Below are 18,631 nucleotides of genomic sequence, written 5' to 3'. Positions count from 1 at the left end.
GTGAGAAGCATTTATTAAGAATTTGACATTTGCACAAGTCAAAAGTGTGATATGCAGTAAGTTTCAATGTGTGAAAAAAAAAACGTTTTTCAAAATATTGTCACTTAGCAAAATCACTCGCCCTTTGCCGATAAAAAGAAAGGTCAATTTTTCCATAACATACATGGAGCACTGCTGTGAGTACAACAGTTTTAATTTGCTCTCATCGAGGCTTTGCAAGCTGAAAGCACAACAGACCTGAGAGAGCAGCCAAGCAAAAACATTATTTCCTCTGAAAGACAGAGCGAGAGACAGACAGCAAGAGCTAAAACTCCTCACCTGCACTGCCTACATGCACACACACACACACACACACACACACACACACACACACACACACACACACACACACACACACACACACACCATCATTACAGGAGCACCCCGTGTTGAGAGCTTGATAACTGCAGCCATTTGGAGCCGATGCTAAGTGCTATAGTGAGTTTAATAGGGGGCGACCACGTGACGCGCACACACATAATTGCTGACACACATACGTACCGACTTTTCAATGCACACATACACCGATATGACCATATGTCTGCTTTTAAGTCGACTTGTCGCACAGAGATACAGAGATTTTACCATTTGTGAGTGCGCCGAAGTGACAGACGCATATGGAAATATGCGTCTGTCACTGCTGGCGCACATTGAGCGCACACACACACACACACACACACACACACACACACACACACACACACACATCGCTGTACTCAGGAGGGCTTTAACAACTGGCCATAAATATTTCCCTTTTTGCAAATCAAAGGTCTGGTGGACTCTGTTAGTTTGCCTGTGTGTGTGTGTGTGTGTGTGTGTGTGTGTGTGTGTGTGTGTGTGTGTGTGTGTGTGTGTGTGTGTGTGTGTGTGTGTAAGATTGTAAGTGACACAGTCAGAGAAAAGAGGGAGAGGAGAGGGGAGCAGCAGTTCAATATTGACACAGCAGCAATGGAGCCTCCTCACATTAATATTAGATGATATTATCTCTAATATGGAGGAATGTTGTCTTCTTTTGCTCTACATACAGCACACACACACACACACACACACTTCCTCTCGATTTCATGTTTTCATGACTTCAGAGAATATAACACTGACTTACATATAATTTGTTGTAACGTCCTGTAATCATAACCACGGTTACCCCTTACCCTTATCTGTCCTGACCGACATAATAAAGACCTTTGTTTTGTTTTTTATCCCTTTAAAGAAAGGACAGGTCTCCATATCTTGACTGTGTGAATCAATTCAGATCCTAATAACATGAGGAATATCAACACACACAAAGTCATACACACAGACACACAGGAAGTTATCCTTGTCATGGTTTTATAGCCATATCTATCCTTGAACTGTTCCTTAAAGAGCTTTTTGCCCAATTTACACTCGCAGTCTAAACGTGGACAGTCCAAAGAGCTGCTGATACGCTGCGACACACCTTAGTTTAAAAATGTTCACGACTCATTAACCGTATCCAAAACTGGCACATTGCAAAACAATGTGACCGAGATAAAGTTCACTTATCTGAACAGGCTGTTTTTCTCCCCCCAACCAGCACAAACTGAAAAGCACCAGAAAACTATTACAATTTCTTTTAACTTGCCTTCATTTCTTTTTTTCTTCTCACACAAAGCTTTTCTGTTAAAACAGTCTCAAGATATTTGCAGCAGAATTTGTTGTATCTTCTAAACTTGCAGAAGTAATTTCACCCAAATGGATTTTATAAATATCAGAAATCACATCATTCTTTCATATTTTTGCATAACCTAAGTTTTATTGGCTTATCTATTCCACTTAATAGCTAACAGAGTAATTTAATTAAATACACGTATTTTCTTTTGTTGCTGATAGTTTAATTCTCCAAGGAAAAGATAGTGAAATTCAAGACTTCACAAAGTCACAGACAAGAACTAGTCCTTAGGTACTAATCGCATCCTCTTTTTATAAACATTTTTCTTTTCATATGATTCACCTGAGTTTGTCCTTGTGGTTTTGATCTCTTACACCAACTATACAGGCCTCAGTTTCTTATTGGGGAACACAGTTCTCAGATAAACCGTAGCCTACGCCGCAAAAGGCTGTGACAATCCCACCTTCCCCTACCCCATTTTTCTCTTAGATGAACTTTGAAAGGAATGTGTCCTTCTGGTTTTGACCCTTACATTCATTACTATATTACTTTGGGTTTCTCAGCGATGCACGTCACAGCGCTTTTATTGTTGTGTCAAAAACTGCGACACTGGCAGCTGAAATCTAATGAGCCTGCACAGTTAATTAACCAGAGCGAAATATGTTTTATGCAGTCATTTGAGTAAAGCATGCAAAATAACCACAAATTAGAGTCACGGTGAAAAAAAAAATAGATTTACTTCATTCATGTGCTTCAAATCTGATCACAACAGATTCTGTATCTTTTTTTAAGCGATGAAAATGCGATTACTTTGGAAATACTTTTTCCACACGGATGACAATTTATCTCCCAAGCAGAATATAAAATGCAAAGAAATTGCACTTTTTTTTGTCTCTATTGTGCAACTTTACATCTAGCTAATGAAACCACATGTTTGTGGAGCGTCTCTGTGCACATTTATAACAGCGCGTAGCCTTCAGTCCCATTTATATTACAGAGATCTAAACATTTACATGAACGGACCACAGTGCCATGATATCCGTGTGTACGTGTAATAAGAAGTAAAACATCATTAGAAAAAATAACGTCGATACATTAAAAGATACACCAACAAAGAAGAAATATGCAGGGAAAAAAAAACCCACCTGCCTACGCCTCAATTAATACTGTTTGTCTAGACACGCACTCATTCTGAGGGTGGGTGTCAGAAAATCTACCAGAATAAAAAGTTGCTGAATATAAGTGCCTCTTGGCAGAAATGAAAAAAAAAAAATGAATATGAGAGCTCCTTCAGCTAGCTGCAGACGCACAGATGGATGACTGATTTCTTTATTCCCACCTCTGAAAAAGCGCAGCCTGTAGCAACAGTTTGTGACATAATCTTGATAAAATGTCAAAATACTGAAGGCAGAATAAAAATCAGGCTAGACTTGGGAAAACATGTTTGAAAATGCAAAGGAGTGATTGTGAGAAAGAAAATGAGACTGATGCAGAGAAGGAAGGAGCTGAAAAGACAGATAAAGCAAGGAGAGAGAAGCTGGTACGCTATGATGCCTGAAGAGAAGCAGAGGAAAAAACATCTATGAACAAAGCAGAAGAAAACAAAGTAACCATGTGAGTTAAGGAGCAAAAGCAAAAATGTACTGAGTGGTGAGAAAGAGGAGATGATGCTGATGATGCAGAGAGAGCAGCAGATAAAAATACAAGTGACATTTCTCTTGACGGTGACAGGAGCGACGGCGGTGGTGTTCTCTGCCTGACCTTCAGCTTTATTGGAGTGAGTGTGTGTGTGTGTGTGTGTGTGTGTGTGTGTTTATGCAGCCTGGTGGGCTCGACGCCTAACTGAGGGTGACACGGTCACACAGAGGGGAGCTTACAGCCCCCAGTTCTCCAAGCCTGCCCGGTTGTCGCACGGCACAGCTGGCTCTGTCACTTTCACTTATCCTGCCAGGCTCCAAGTTCACGTGTACAGTAACACTGTGGCTGTGTGTCAGTGTGTCCGGTACAGTGCTGAGTAAAAGCCAGATGCAAAAGCTTGTGCGCTTTAAGGTGCACAAAATGATTTTTTGCTCTCCCCCTGTAATCTGCAACCATAAAGAAACAGTGTCTGTACATTTTCAGCCAGGGTTACTAGGCTGGCTGCTGCTGGAGTTCAAGCAAGAAGGGAAGCTGTGACATCTTTTTAAACTTTTAGCTGAGATGGCAGCTTTAACACTGATCATTATGCAAAGCATCAGAACTTGCAACATGGACTGTGGTTTAATATCATTTCATAAATTATGAGCACTCAATTCATGGATTCATATGAAAGCTTTCCAACTGAGTGTTATCTGAATAGGTTGTTAGTTAGACTACCTAAGCAGGTAGACTGGCGTACAATAATAATTCACTGCAACTTTTATTGTAATTCTAAATTAATATATTAGGATTACTTGTTTAGTAAAGACAACCAAACGGATGCAATTAATGCATGAATGAATGGGCGTTATGTGACAAATAGTATCAGAGAGCAAATACAAAACACAAGTTTTTTTCATGAAAAAATTACATATTTTTACTTAAACCTGCAAGATGCTATTTTTGGAGGCGATAATAATCTAAATCTAATAATCGACCATTTCTATCTTTGTGGAACTCGATATGAAAAATAGGGCTGCCACAAACGATTATTTTGATAGTCGACTAGTCACCGATTATTTTTGCGATTAGTCGACTAATCAGATCATCATCCATTGGACATACAGCTTATTGCACCAGCAGCATCTGCTCTTATATAACTATCATTAGCTTACAGCTTTAAGTGTTTAAGGCATGTGCTAACTAAAAATAAAGACAAGATGATAGTTTATTAAATTTTAATGAAATCTGCAGATTGTTGTGGTTTAATAAACTCCTTGCTATCTAAAATATAACAGGACACCGGAGTAAATTCTTGAGCATCTCACACTTCTGATAATCAGCTGTCTGCTTGACGTTTATTCAGCTGTGTAAAAACTTTAATCTCAGCCAAACCGATTTACTCAGGAACAAATAAAATACTAAAAAAAGCCAAACAATAACATTTTGAAGTTATCTAAGTGACTTATATATATATTTAACCTGAGTAGCGAAAGACGGCGGTCGGTTTGAAAACGATTTGCCGGGAGTCCGGTGTTCTCACGGCTCTAGTTAGCCTAGCCTAGCCTCCGGCTAGCTATCGAGCTAGTGGGTAACAGACGTCTCTGAAAACGTCGGAGCACTTTTGAAAATATGTGGTGTCTTGATAAACTGAGCAGATATTTGAGGTTTACACAGCTACATTCTCGCCTAAAAATATGTTAAACATTTATTTTGTGACCCAGAAAGAATAATAAGAGTAAAACCAACTAGCTGCCACCATTGTTGGAAACTGAGCTGGGCCGCGCTATGAATTCTGGGACACAGCTTCTTCTTCTTCGGGGTTTAACGGCAGTTGGCATCCTTGTACATGCAGTGCTGCCATCTTCTGTTTCAGTCTGTTATTACACTCTTAAATCCTGCTACTTATTCCTGCGTCTTTCAGGATCTTACAAAGCTTCAAACGACACGTCGACTATTAAATCAGTCGTCGACGATTTTGATAGTCGACGTAATCGTGACTAGTCGACTAATCGTGGCAGCCCTAATGAAAAATGGAAAAAGTGATGGGAAAACATAATAAACCTTTTTAGAGCCAGAACTTAATATTCTTGAAAACAACTTGATTTTAGAAAAACAAAATGCATCTCTGTATTTTTCATCTGCTTTTACATTAACCTGCTAATGCTAATTAAGCCTTTTGAACTCATATTTTTCTGTGTTTTTACACAGCTTAAAACACAGACTGCATGCATTCATGCTTTTCACACATTGGTGGCTGAAGCAGTAACACTTTTATAATACATTTCCCACTTCCAGGCCATTAACTAACACTGCTTATACTTATGCTCTTCTGCTGAACCCCAGTCCCCCCAAAACAGCCATTAGCAGTTCCTGAGAATAATCTGTGTCCTCGACTTAACCACTAGACATGCTACATAGAACTCAAATAAAGCTAAATTAAGCAGTGCCATTTATAATACCATATACACAGCACTTAATTCATTTCTCTTTCTATTCTTCCTGCTTTTTACAGCAAAAAGGCAAAAAAGCAAAGTCTTCTTCTTTCTGTTGATTCTATTGTGTCGCTGGCATAGAAGAACAACAAAATAAACATTAAAAAAATCTGTTAGTGGCTACTGTCCAAGGTGTTATTGTAACTGTTTTAGCCAAGATATTCAGTTCCCCAACCCTACATGTTTTTTTTCAGTTGACCAGAAAATATCACAAAGAAATGAATAACTCAATACATCCTATACGTAACCATGTCTGAAAAACAACGAGAAACATACATGAGAGCACACCTCCATGTGAGAACAGAGGAGGGAAAACTGGGCGAGTTACTGTAAACTATAGACAAATAAAAGTGAGAGTTAAGGCATTGCTGAAGAAATGACTCAAGTCTCAGAAAATCAGCGTAGTGGTTCATCAATTCACAGGAAAGATTACCTGCTCCCTGCAATGAAGCTTTAAAACGTACTTTTACAACTCGCAGATTTTGTAGAGTCCACGTAATCAATAATTAACCAGAAAGATAATAAGTGATCTGAGTAGTTTAGGAACAGGTTAAGAATTTACAGAGCAAATACATTCCTAGACCGAGCTTTAAGCAACAACAACAACAAATCTGATTAGTTTTTTTAAAGATACCTTAAGCTACAAAACAGGTACTGTAAATCAAATATCGAATATATACAATAGTATTATGCACAGTATTGTTCCACACTGTTGCATTGGGTTACATTATTTTTCTTTCCATAAACAACACCAACATACAAGATGCTGCTTGTAAAAAGACTTACTAAAGCACCAAATGTGGATTAATCCACCACTGAAATAATCCCAAATAAATGCACCATTTCCTCCTGTCGGAGTAATATTTGCTCAGAAAAATCTAATGTCCAAATGTTTTCGTGGGATTACTGAGTCTTAAAAAATGTTTTTGCATTGTTTAAGATTAAAAATTGGGAACCAATGGTCTTGGAGCATCAGGGAGACAGACTGTACTGAAAGACAGTTAATGTGTTGTTGGTTCTGGTGATTTAACAGTGATTTACTATTCAAAGTATTGGATAAAAAATAGACTAGCACCAGTCTGACCTTTGAATAATAACATTGCTTTGTTGTTTCTTCATAACTCGCATCTGGGCCACAAAAATGTAAATTTTGTCATCCTGCCAGAAACTGCTGACAAGCTTCCACATGTACATAACATTACTCCCACATCTGTATTCCTGGTAGATTTACATTATTTTATATGATGCTGACAAATTCCTTCAGGCTGTGGAGACACTGTTTTGCTTTTTGTGTGTGTGGTTTTTTTTTTAAATTGATGTGTTTTGTTGTTGTGTCTTCTTCTTTTTCCAACTAATATTTTTGTTTTTTCTTAACTATCGCAATAAAGCTTTAACATAGCTTTATCAGTATTTTGTTTGTTTCCCAATGAATCTCTGAACCTTCAGATTCCCAGACATGTCTGACCATGATCATCAAAACTGTGAGCTTCAAATTAAAAAATAAATAAATAAAATTAAAAATAATAATTATGGTCCCACAAGTAGAGAGAGGCTGAAATGCTCATTACAACTGACAGCACAGAGACTATTGACAGAACAAAGAAAATACTTTAACTTTCCTTAGTAACAGGCTAAAAATGGACTAAATATCTCAAGTTTCTTTAAGTATGTGAAAGGTCATGTTTTTTGTTTTTTTTATTTCAAATTGCTCTACAGCCCTAAACATTATGAATGTGCTTATAAAGTAATCTTATTATCCAATAAAATCCTCACAAAATTATCACGTAGGTCTAACGGCTCAAACAATACATTTAACAAACATGCATAAATCTAAACTACACAGAGCTCATTCCTATTGTTATAGACACTAAATAAAGGAAAGAGTTAGGTAGTTATAATGCTATTGTGTACTTTAGTGTTGTTGCTGCTTAGAGATTTTGAAGCCAAAGAATATTAGTATTAATAGTGATATTAGTGAGTAAGTAATTTCCTACAAATATTTTTATTTTAAATTAAACTTTAAGAAAAGTTTGAGCTGTTTACAGGGTCGTGGGTTGTGCTGAGTACTACAATGAAGTGAGAACACATGGGAGTGGGCTAAGCCATTTAACATTTAATATGGCTCGAAATCTGACATCTTCTTTATAAATTTAAGTTTTCACATTATGGATAAGAAAGATCTACCCCCCCTCCCCCCCTCCCCCCCAAAAAAAAAATAAAAATAAAAACACATTTAAAAAAAACTTTAAAAAACGGAATGAATCCCCTTAGGACAAAGAACAATCTCATTTCATCTTCGGCATCGTTAGCTCAACAGACAAGAACACCAAATGCCTTGTTCCAAACAGAAGGTCACCTGTACGAGAAGCTTCAGCTATTACCACTTTGTGTGACAGAATGACAGTGAGGTCAGACTTTCTTGAGCAATGTGAGTCAGACCCTAAAACCCCTGGCTTCAGATGCCATTGCAGGGGATGACCCTCTGTTCAGCTTTACATACAATGACTGGTATGTACTTTTAATGACGATGACATTGCCAAGACTCCATCCACGGTTGATGAAAGTGGTCAATGACAGCTCTGAAGATGAGGACACAGGGACTGTGTCATCACTTGATTACGGCACAAAGGTTAAGCCTATTAGCATCGGCAATTAAGTAAAAATAAAAATGGTGAGCTATGCAGACAAAAAAAGAGTTCAAAAATAAGAGTGGCACCGTGGCTTCAGGTTGGTTTAGTCACTTTTTCTCCAGCCTTTGTCCCCCGTGTTTGTCTTGACAAAAACACACTCCCACAAAAGTATTACAGTAACAAAAGCACATGGAAGCAGTTATGTTGAGACTCTGAGACATTGTCTGTTGCTCACAGACACTGAGCAGGAACTGAGCTCACTAGCACACAAACGCACCTTCTCAGGGTCCAGCATGTGACTTGTGTGTTACAGAAGCATGCGTGTGTCCATTAAGTTACAATAATGCTATTTTGTTTCACTTTTAGTTCTTATTTCTCCACTGAGTGAATTTTTTTTCTTTCAATCTAAAATCAAAAAGCTTCCACGCTAATGACATGTTGGCGTGTGTGTCTGTGTTCGAGTGCGTGCCACTATTTCCATGCACAACCATGCACGTGTTGAACATGCATGAAACAAACCAGCACATATCTGCATATAGCGTTGGAAACTGGCTTATTTCAGTCCCTGCTCACTAATTGTTGCATGTTGAATTCAATCCATATATTTTTAAATGGTGTAGCTTGACTTTCTTTGTAAATGTTTCTTTGTTCTGAGGTGAGAGACTGTGTGTTAATCATTTGTATCTAACACAAAGCAACTAATATTAATGAAGCAGTTTTGTTGTCCAGCATGTTAGTTTTGGTCGAGGAATGCACACAAGTGTAGAAATTCAGCTGTTTTTGTTTAAACTGTCCAAATCAAACTTTTTTAAAATTTAATTTTGATTAAATTTGACTTGTTTTTTTTGTCAAAGTTGAAAAAGAAGAAAAAGGGTGCCTTTTTTGTGAAAATCTAAGGTTATTTATTATATCAGTACTACCAAATGCCAAACGGTGCTCATCCTAAGCATAAATTTATGTTTAAGTTAAGAATGATTACATCACTTTGATTCATATTCATGAGGATGTCCTGAAAAGAAACCCTGTGCTTCAACACTTTCTTTTCAGGAGTGGAAGATTTTCCTGTGTCTGTCTCCATGACCAATCTCATGTCCAACGCAAAATCATAATGAAGTCCTTTTCAGTCTTTGAATTGCAAATAACTGCTCATTGTTTCTGTGTCATTTGCTGTGCAAACCTCATCCATCATGTCTCCTCCTAGGATTTGTTGTATAAAAGTGACATAGCATAGCAACACTCCCTCTGCATACCTTCTCCCTCAGTGTCTCTCGTACTCTCCCATTTGTTCTCTCTACCAAGAACTACATTTCCCAGGATGCAACCGTGCACGGCAGCGGCACACTCTCCTCACTGGGCATGCTGCCATGCCTGGTGGGTAAAGAGTCTTTAAACAAACATGCAAGATTAAACCCAACAAACACACACCACACACACAGTGTGCTGACTTCAATGTACTAAAAGCAATGTATAGAAAGCAAACATACAAGAAGCAGTTCAGTTCAAATGATCATCTTTTCAGTTTGCAGTGATTAAATCTTTCTGTACCCGTTCCAACTTTTTCCTAATTAAAACTTTTTAAGTTATAAAATGTATTATTGCTCACTTAAGCCAACAATATAATATAATATAATATAATATAATATAATATAATGTAATATAATGTAATGTAATATTTAATAACTATTATTTATTATAACAATTACTTTACATTATCATACAGAAAAATGTTACAATGTTTCCTTAAATCAGAATTTGTTCGATCATGCTACCATTATTATCTTCATATTGTTAGCAGTACTAGAAGTTGCAATAACAGTATCACTGTCTAATAGGCTACAGTTGGATGTTGTATGAGGCAATATTTATATAGGACATTACATAAATACAGGTATAGACTTGTGCTTTAAAAAAAAATGAAAAAAGGCAAAGAATTTAAATCTCAAAAACATTTAAGAGCAGAAGGTATTAAACCAGCAAAAATAAAAATAAAAATTTTAAGAACTAAAATTACAAGGTAAAGGAAAATAAATAAATACATATTGACAATACTGGCTTTGCAATTACATTCTAAATTAAAGTTCATTCTAAAATTAAATTAAATTCCAAAAACAAACAAAAAAAGAAAAAGAAAGAAAGATATATACTTTTAACAATGTCTTTTAAAAAGAAAACATTGCTGTAGCCGACTATTTCATGTAGCAGATAATTTATAGAGGGGCTACAGCTAACCTCTACTAAATACTAAAATGTATTCTTGGTTGTTTTGTCAGCCACCTTGCCTGTGTATGACCTTGTTTAAGATAAACAGAAGCAAATGGAAAACTATCTTGTTTTTTTCCTCGAAGAAAATGCAAAACTATACAATAAAAAACAAAACGCCATGTTTGTAAAATAGTTTGCATGCTAAACTGCCGTACCTCCCCGCGTCGGACGTTTCGTCTCTGTGCTAATTTGAGTCCCAAATCATAGACATTAGGGCTTTTATTTATATATTCAACAATTCTGAAACAGGGCCGTTTGACGACTGACTGTTGCCTCCACCATTTTATCCACTTCTGCAGAAAACGTTGGCTTCGTCACACTGAAACTGACACAAAGTACATAGTGGTACATGGTAGACAGCAGCTGATTATAGTTCTTAGCGGTGACTGCACAAATGTAAAGGTGGAGGACTCCTTTTGCTTTCATTTTGCAGTATTTCAGTTAGTACGGCAGGTAAATCATTTTTTAACAATAAAAATGTATGTGGCAAAAAAAAGACCACGTTATATGTTATCACTTTACCGCGGTTACTGATTAATATACTTGATCATTAGGTGCTGTACATTTCAATGTCACTGACAAATAAAATAAGCGATAATCTCTAAGGTTTGTAGATTGTGGTGTCACCTTTATTAATGGGCCATAACAAACGTAAACTTCCTGTACTTAAAAAAACCTTCATAAAGTGAGTTAACACTTCTTTTTACCGTAAATACATTCTACTGTTGATTATATAAACATGACATCCTGCTGCTGCAGGGTTTTTGACAAAGATCTTCTTTCATATTAGTCTGTGAATGAAATGACAAAAAGTGCAGATTTTTCTTGCACATGCAGTTGCCTGTGCACTGTCCCTTTAACTGTGAACCATGGCAGCTTACTACTGCTTAACCGACTGTTCACCCCACTTATTAGCTCATTAGCTGGTTCCTCTTGTTCCGGAATACCAAGGTGCTACTTTGTATTAATTAATTGTTAATGACAGTCTGAATGGCACACACTTCCATTCCATTAATGCTGAATTCCTACAAAGAAGAGGAGATTTAAAACAATTAAAGTATTTCTTAAGGTTAATCATCACAGTTGTATGATTTAGCGCAGGTTTTAACTCTCACACACTTCTTAGAGGTGAGAAACAAACAGAATGTCCTCAATTCCCAAATATAGCCTCAATTTTAAGGTCTTTAGTTGCCTTTACAAAGGCAGAAGTACAGCACACACACCTAAGCTACTCCGCACCATTAATCAAATACTCTGAAAAACACATTGCTCAAATATGACCTTCCGCACAAAAGCAGCCACTATTGAAGCACCAGAAGGAATTCACTAAAGGCGGGTCCGAGTAAACATTCCTGCTGCTTTAAAGCCTCAGCACCTCTCGCCAGCGCTCTGTGTGTGTGCGTGTGTGTGTGTGCGTGTGTATTCCAAACACATGCTCCAAACAGTGCATGAGCCCACATGGAGATCCAAAGAACTGTACCAGGGAGGTCAGGTAGTTCACATAAGACAAACTCACATGCATTAACACACACAATGGAACACTTACATAAATTTTTGGATTGAGTAACGAACGCCGTGTACAAAGTTTAAGGAAGCAGAGGACTTTGGCCTCTGCTAAGATGGAAAGGGAAGAAAAAACAAAGAGAGAGAAAGACGGAGAACAAAATTGCTGCTTCCTTTCTCTCCAGCTTAGGATTGTCACACTGACCTTCATCTGCAAGCTTGAAGAAATTAAGAAAGTAAAACAATATATAATTAAGGGCAGACAATAAAAGAAAACGTGCTTTTGAGAGGCTTCAGATATAACTCAAGCATATACAGAACTCCAGAGAGGTTCATAAGTGTAAACCTCCCGAACCCGCAGCAGGCTCAGTTTTTCCATAATGAAACAACAAAAGAAAAAAGTATCTACATTTAATCACCCATGGATGAAGGCTAACATGACCAAGAAGAAACAGCTTGAACTAGATGTAACAACTAGCATAACAACAGTTTAGATGCATAAAGCAGGTAATTTGTTTTGTTTTCTTAATTGAAACATTGCTTAAACTATTAGCTAAATTCACTTCATGTATTAATTGACTGTTTAACCTCTAAATGTAACCAGGACCGCTCTGAATAAAATAAAGTTCATATGATGGCCTCAGTAGCTTTATCTAATTGCTCAGAGTGTCCAGCCCTGCTTACAGACTACAGTAACAAGCATTCCAGTCTCTTATGTGGTTTTCAAAGTAACCAACACTTCTGCTGAAGATGGTCCAGTACTCACAGATAATAATTAGTCTCTCCCCATCGCTTTATGTTTCTGTGCCAAAGATCCCAGGGGAGGAAAACAACAAAGAAGTGACTAAAAAAAAAAAAAGCAGAATAACAACAACAACAACAGCCATGCAAAATGGCTTTTTTTTAGGAAGTCACCTGCCATCCTCCTCTCTTGAGAAGTGAAATGAATTTGTCCTTGAAAGCTGCCATACTTTCCAACAGACCGCAACAACAAGATGAAATACTTTTGGTGCTTGGAAACAAACTCAAACTGGGATAAAAGACGCAGGCGTGTAAGAGAAAGGATGGTGGCTGGGATCTTTCAGGTAGTTCGGCGTGTATGAACGAGAGGCAGGACGCCGCTGTAAAAAGAGCGCGTCGCTCGCTGAACCGTTTTCTGGATAAATAAAGGTTCTCACGCACATACGCACCTTCTGTCGACACTCTCTTTAGTGCCAGTGGAGCATTTTGTTTTTCCACCGATGGTAACCCCCCACCAAAGAGAGCAGCCCTCCTCCCACGGGACTCCTGATTGGCATGGATCAGCCCCTAAGGCAGCTCCACATATATACTACAGTGGCAGAGGGTGTGTGTGTGTGTGTGTGTTTGTGTGTGTGTGTGCGCGCATGCATGTATAATGAAGAGTGCATGTAGAGATTTACAGTGTTGGCATCCGGTCCGGTCAAACGTGTGGACCGCTGCCACTCTCCCCCAACAGCTCTGGATAAATGTGCCATGTTTTGTTTTCCTTTTCAGGAAGCCCATGAAAAGAATTAGCAAGATGAGAAAGTAGCAGGCAGATCTCTTGGGGCGTCCATCTGTCCATTACTGAAATAAAAGCTGTCCACTCGAAGAAGGAGGCGTGATTGAGGGATGGAGGGATTTTGTTGACTTGATAAGACAAGGACGGAGCGCAGTGGGTAATCAAGGGAAAGGCAGAGAGATAGAGTGATAGAACGATAGATAAATAGAAATCACTGGGATTTATTCATGTATTGACACACTAAACCAAAACGGATAAACTTGCCCATCACAATTTAACTGTAATTGCAGGAGACATTTGCTGTCTTTATAGCACATGCTGCCAAATCCTCTTGCAAAATCAGCACGATTCGCCTCAAACTCATTCATTAATCAGCAGTAAACAAAAGGAAATTACCCGGAAACACTCAGCTCAAAGGACTACGAATCATGTGACAGAGATGAGCACTTAAAGGTGGAAAAGACCTGTGAACTACTGAGATACCCACAGAATGTTAACCAGCAATGGTTTCACCTAAAGGAAAAGCTGAACTGTAACTTTTTGTTTCCTTAATATTGTCAATATTTCTGTTTTGAGCTTAAAATTGCCAAACATTACTCCATACTTTACCAATATTTTTGGTCTTGTTTCTTTTGGATTGCCTTGTGTTTTATACTGCAATCCTCTCTTGATTGGGTTTTACTTGGTTAAATAAAGGTTACTCAGACATCACCCTTGGGTTGTCTCTTACTCTTTTTGAGTTTTTCTTACATTTTGCATTGATAAAGTTCATATTAGGAGGCAAACTCTCTCACTGAAGTGTGCTCCTTATACAGTATATCTGTAAGCCTGTTGTAAGCCTGTCTGAAATCACTCATTCTTTTTTTACTTTAATGGCCACTGTTTAAAAACTAGATATTAGTGATGCACAAATATTGGCCCTGATGACTGATATCAGTATGAGCAATTAAGAAAGCAATCAATTATCAATATCGGTAGATTAGAAAGGAGGATATAGAAAAAACATTACATCAAAAATGACCACAAAAAAATAGTGCTGGCCAAATTGTTATTTGGAACCTCAGTAATGGCTCAGAACGACACAATCGGTACACCACTACCAACTATGCTGACTAACTGCTCTGCTGCCATCAGTACCGCGCTTAGAAATGTTGGAAGATTTAAGGGGGGAAAAAGCAATCTGCCACTCACACTCACACCTCTCTCTCTATCTCCGACACAGTCTGTCTCTCTCCAGCACTGGCACAACCTTTCAGCAATCAAATTAGCTACACTCCCTTCCCCAGAATATGTGTCAAAGGAATCAGCAGTTGGGCTATATTTGCTCCCAACTCATAATGTTAACCTTTCTGTGGCATATAGGCCCTAATTTATTATCAGTGCAGCACAGGGTAAAAAGATGAGGCTCGTTGTGTCGACAAGTTGCATCCATGCACGTCGCAGTGCAATGTAATAAACTGTAAGGTGTCCATCTTTCTTGGCTGACCCTCTTCAACCAAATGTCCCCGCCACCGTTAACAATATGTTAATAATAAGGCTGCCTCGTAAAGGTACAAATTCTCAGGCCGGCAAACGTTCCTTATAACAAGGCTGACGCCTGGAGGCTTCTCAGGTGTCAAGTTGAGAGTTCTGAGTTTCCTTTAAGCTGAGATTTTGTTTTCAGGTTCAGAATGACACCTTAGAGGCTTAATGACAATAAGCATGGCAGTTCGTTGTACAGTAAAGTCAGTGAGTGTGTGTTACATTATGAATCTGGGCATTTGTCTTGTTGTTTCTGATGATTACGCTTGGGTACATGAAACTCAAGTTTAACGATTTTTATTACAACACTACTGATTTTTTTTCTTCTGTTTCTAGCAGCACATTCCTCTGTGCTGGAAAACCCTGCCGTAAGTCACTAAAGTCACTGCTTTTCATTTAGTGTTTGGCACCTTTCAGTTTTACTGTGGCTAAGACAAACAGAAAGTGTGAAAACCTCACACTTTCTGTAACATTTTAATATCCAAACACAATATAATAACAGTGCCAACTCTCAAATGTTAACGAGCTATAAATTTAAAGTAGCCCGATTTAATTTTTTTCTTTTACACATTTTTCTGAAACTAATTCTCAGCCTCCCATAGTTCAACAATGGATAAGAACATGGCAGATTTCAATGTGAGCGCATAGAAGCCGCTGCTGCCTCTTGGCCCAGCCCTACGACTCACCACGCACTGCAAACCAGTGAATGTCAACAAGCAGAAATGAAGAAATATGGAACTTACATACACACACATACAGCACCCCATACAGAGCTAAAGCATGCTGTAATATCCAGCTGTGAGTTCATTATTGAGCTTTGTGGTATCTGTGTCCCCCGTGGTATCACTGTGATATTACTACACAGATTCTAGATGCACAGGAGCTTGCAGGGTGTTTATCATACTTAAGGTATCCCTATCAAATGTAGTATCATTACAGAATTCCTACAGCGCCTTATATAATCCTTACTGAATTATCTGCACTGCCTTTTTTCCAGTTTTTTATAGGTTACACAAATCTTTTCATTATAAGTAACTGCAAGCACCCCCCCCCCCCCCCCCCCCCCAAACTGTGTTACACTTAGTGGGGTGGGGACAAAACCATCCCCAAACCCACAGAACCAGTAATGTTATACATTATACAAAGTAAAAGGGCCACCAAAACCAAATAAATAAAATCCAGTCCTACTGTGTGAACTTTGAAAGTCAGTTTGTGAGTAAAAGCTACACATGAAGTCAGTGAGAAATCCAAGTTCAAATGGAAAGCAAACCAAGTCTTGTTTCTGCTTTTTCTTTCCTGCTGTTTACTGTGATACTTTATGGCTTTACGCCGAACACATCAGCTGAAGGTCAGAGATTAGCCAGCCTTTTAATTTACCGCTAGCTGCACTCCTTCGGTTTGACCTTTTCTCACTAAAAGGCACCAAGAGCCTGCTCGGAATCAGGCCAGGCTATTAAAAAGCGCTCGAACGGGTAAGTAGGTGACAGGTCAACGCTCAACATCTGGACACCGAAACGCATCCAAAAACAACTGGAGCAGCAACACCCCGACTCCTCCGCTGCCGCTGTGCGTGATGCTTATTCTTCTTCTTCTTTTTTTTTTTAATAAATCGCCAATAAAAGCCGGATTGGGAACCAGAGAGACTCGAGGTAACCCGCGGAGGTTAGAAGATCAGAGGCGAAGAGGGGGATGATAATCTTGCCGTAACATCGGGAAAGGTTGATGTAACCGGATTAAACGGAGCTAATGAAATACACCACAAATGGAGGACTGGGGCAGGAGAGGGGATGGTGGGTGGGAGAGATGTATAGACGATGAAATCCAAAATAAAAGAAGAAACGAAGTCAAAGAAGGGAATAGGTTCAAACTGATTTTTATCGGCTCTTCAATAAGATAAGATCTAAATTTTGCCGCTGTCCCAGCAGGAGCGACAACATGCGATCATACGATTTAAAAAAATGTTAATGTAACTATTAATGTAAACAGCGAACCTGAAGCACAGAGCTTTCTCCACCACCACCACATCCAGGAGCGCCGTTTCAACAAGTCTCAAACCCGATTTACAGGCGGACACTAAGGCGTTTGTCCCTGTCGACCCCCCCCCCCCCCCCCCCCCCCCCGCGCGCCTATAGATTTCCTCCCCCCTAAAAACAAAATTATGCCCACTGACATTTCCCTCAATGCAGCAAAGCGCGCTCCCAAAAGCCGATTTCCAGGGCAGTTGAGGGGGTGGGGGTGGGGGGTGTCATGTTTGAAGGCTGAGGGCGCGCGCCACCCTCCCCTATTAAAAAGCTCATCCGGCGCCGCGCACTCGGGCACGGGCCAACCTATAGCGGGGCAGCCGATTGGCCGAAGAGCAGCTCCATCTGCGCACGTGACTTCTTCTGCTTACAATAAATAAACAGCTATAGAATAATACTTCAAACGACTCCAAATGGCCCCGGAGCGCTCACAGCCCGGTTAAAGAGACTCATAACAGGCAAAGTATCCGCACACACAAGTTTGCAGGTGGAACAGAGGGCCCCACAACACGGCTCAAAGTTGGAGCTGAATCGTTTTTGGATATGTCCGGTGGGAGGCGGGCAGCGCCAGGCAACAGCCGTGCGCAAAGAAAAAAATGACAGCTTCATGGAGACCCTATAGGCTTACTAGTGGACATTAGGCCCTACATACCCGGCACTTTGCTCCTCACACTTCAGCCAAAACGAAAACATACAGTTCCCGGCACCCGCCGGGCGTCCGGACCGCGGCACACACACGCACACACACAATGCCAAGCGAGCTTACCTACACAGTGAATGAGTTTGTGCCTCCAAGAGTCAAGTTCCTGCCGAAAGCCGCGCCTCTCTATCGTGCATTGCTGCCTTTTGCACAGACTCGCCATTTTCTATCGGCCCCTCCCGTGGGCGCGCACATACTGCTGGGTGCTTCCCTGCGCGCACGTCACCGGTGGTTTTTATTCTAGGGCTGGGTGGAGAGCGATATGAGGGGGACGGGGCTGCAGCATCCCCCTTTCTATAGCGCTCATATGTCCCACCCACCAAAAGCGCCCCCTCCCATCCCTCCCAGCATCTCTCTGCGCGAGGGTGTGCTGCTGGCACTGGCCGTTTAATGAAATGTGTGGAGTAGCCCATAGCACATGGCGCCTGCGCTCCAAATTTGCCATAGTCAAAGGGTTTCAAAATGCGCATTGTTTCAATCAACAGATGTGAGACACGTACAGCTGCCCCGGTAAACGGGGAACGGGGTTATCACGGGTAAGAAGAGAAGTTATTTAGGAAAAAACAAACTTATACAGTATTATTTTTTGAAGGCATCTATAAGCGCATTGGTGGGACGAGACCGTAAGGTGCCTGTAAGGAACTTTCAGGCCATCCAGCGCCAAGTCAAACATTGAGGTTACACATTAAAC

At 39.6% G+C, this 18,631-nt stretch overlaps 1 protein-coding gene across 1 annotated transcript in view; it reads right to left on the bottom strand.

Annotated features, from left to right (window-relative positions):
• lcor (ligand dependent nuclear receptor corepressor) overlaps positions 1–18,195 on the bottom strand; it is a 78,961-nt gene extending 60,766 nt beyond the window's left edge. The window contains exon 1 of the mRNA XM_085278564.1: positions 18,007–18,195. Within this exon, the coding sequence (XP_085134690.1) occupies positions 18,007–18,103 (97 nt within the window). The 5' untranslated portion in view covers positions 18,104–18,195. The remainder of the gene's footprint in view (positions 1–18,006) is intronic.
• Positions 18,196–18,631: the final 436 nt, after the last annotated feature.

This window comes from Mchenga conophoros, linkage group LG6 (genome assembly GCF_057382185.1).
Source record: "Mchenga conophoros isolate Kocher_MC1m ecotype Shallow Benthic linkage group LG6, M_conophoros_male_GT1.1, whole genome shotgun sequence".
NCBI lineage: Eukaryota > Metazoa > Chordata > Actinopteri > Cichliformes > Cichlidae > Mchenga > Mchenga conophoros.
This window is presented reverse-complemented; position numbering and strand designations above follow the sequence as displayed.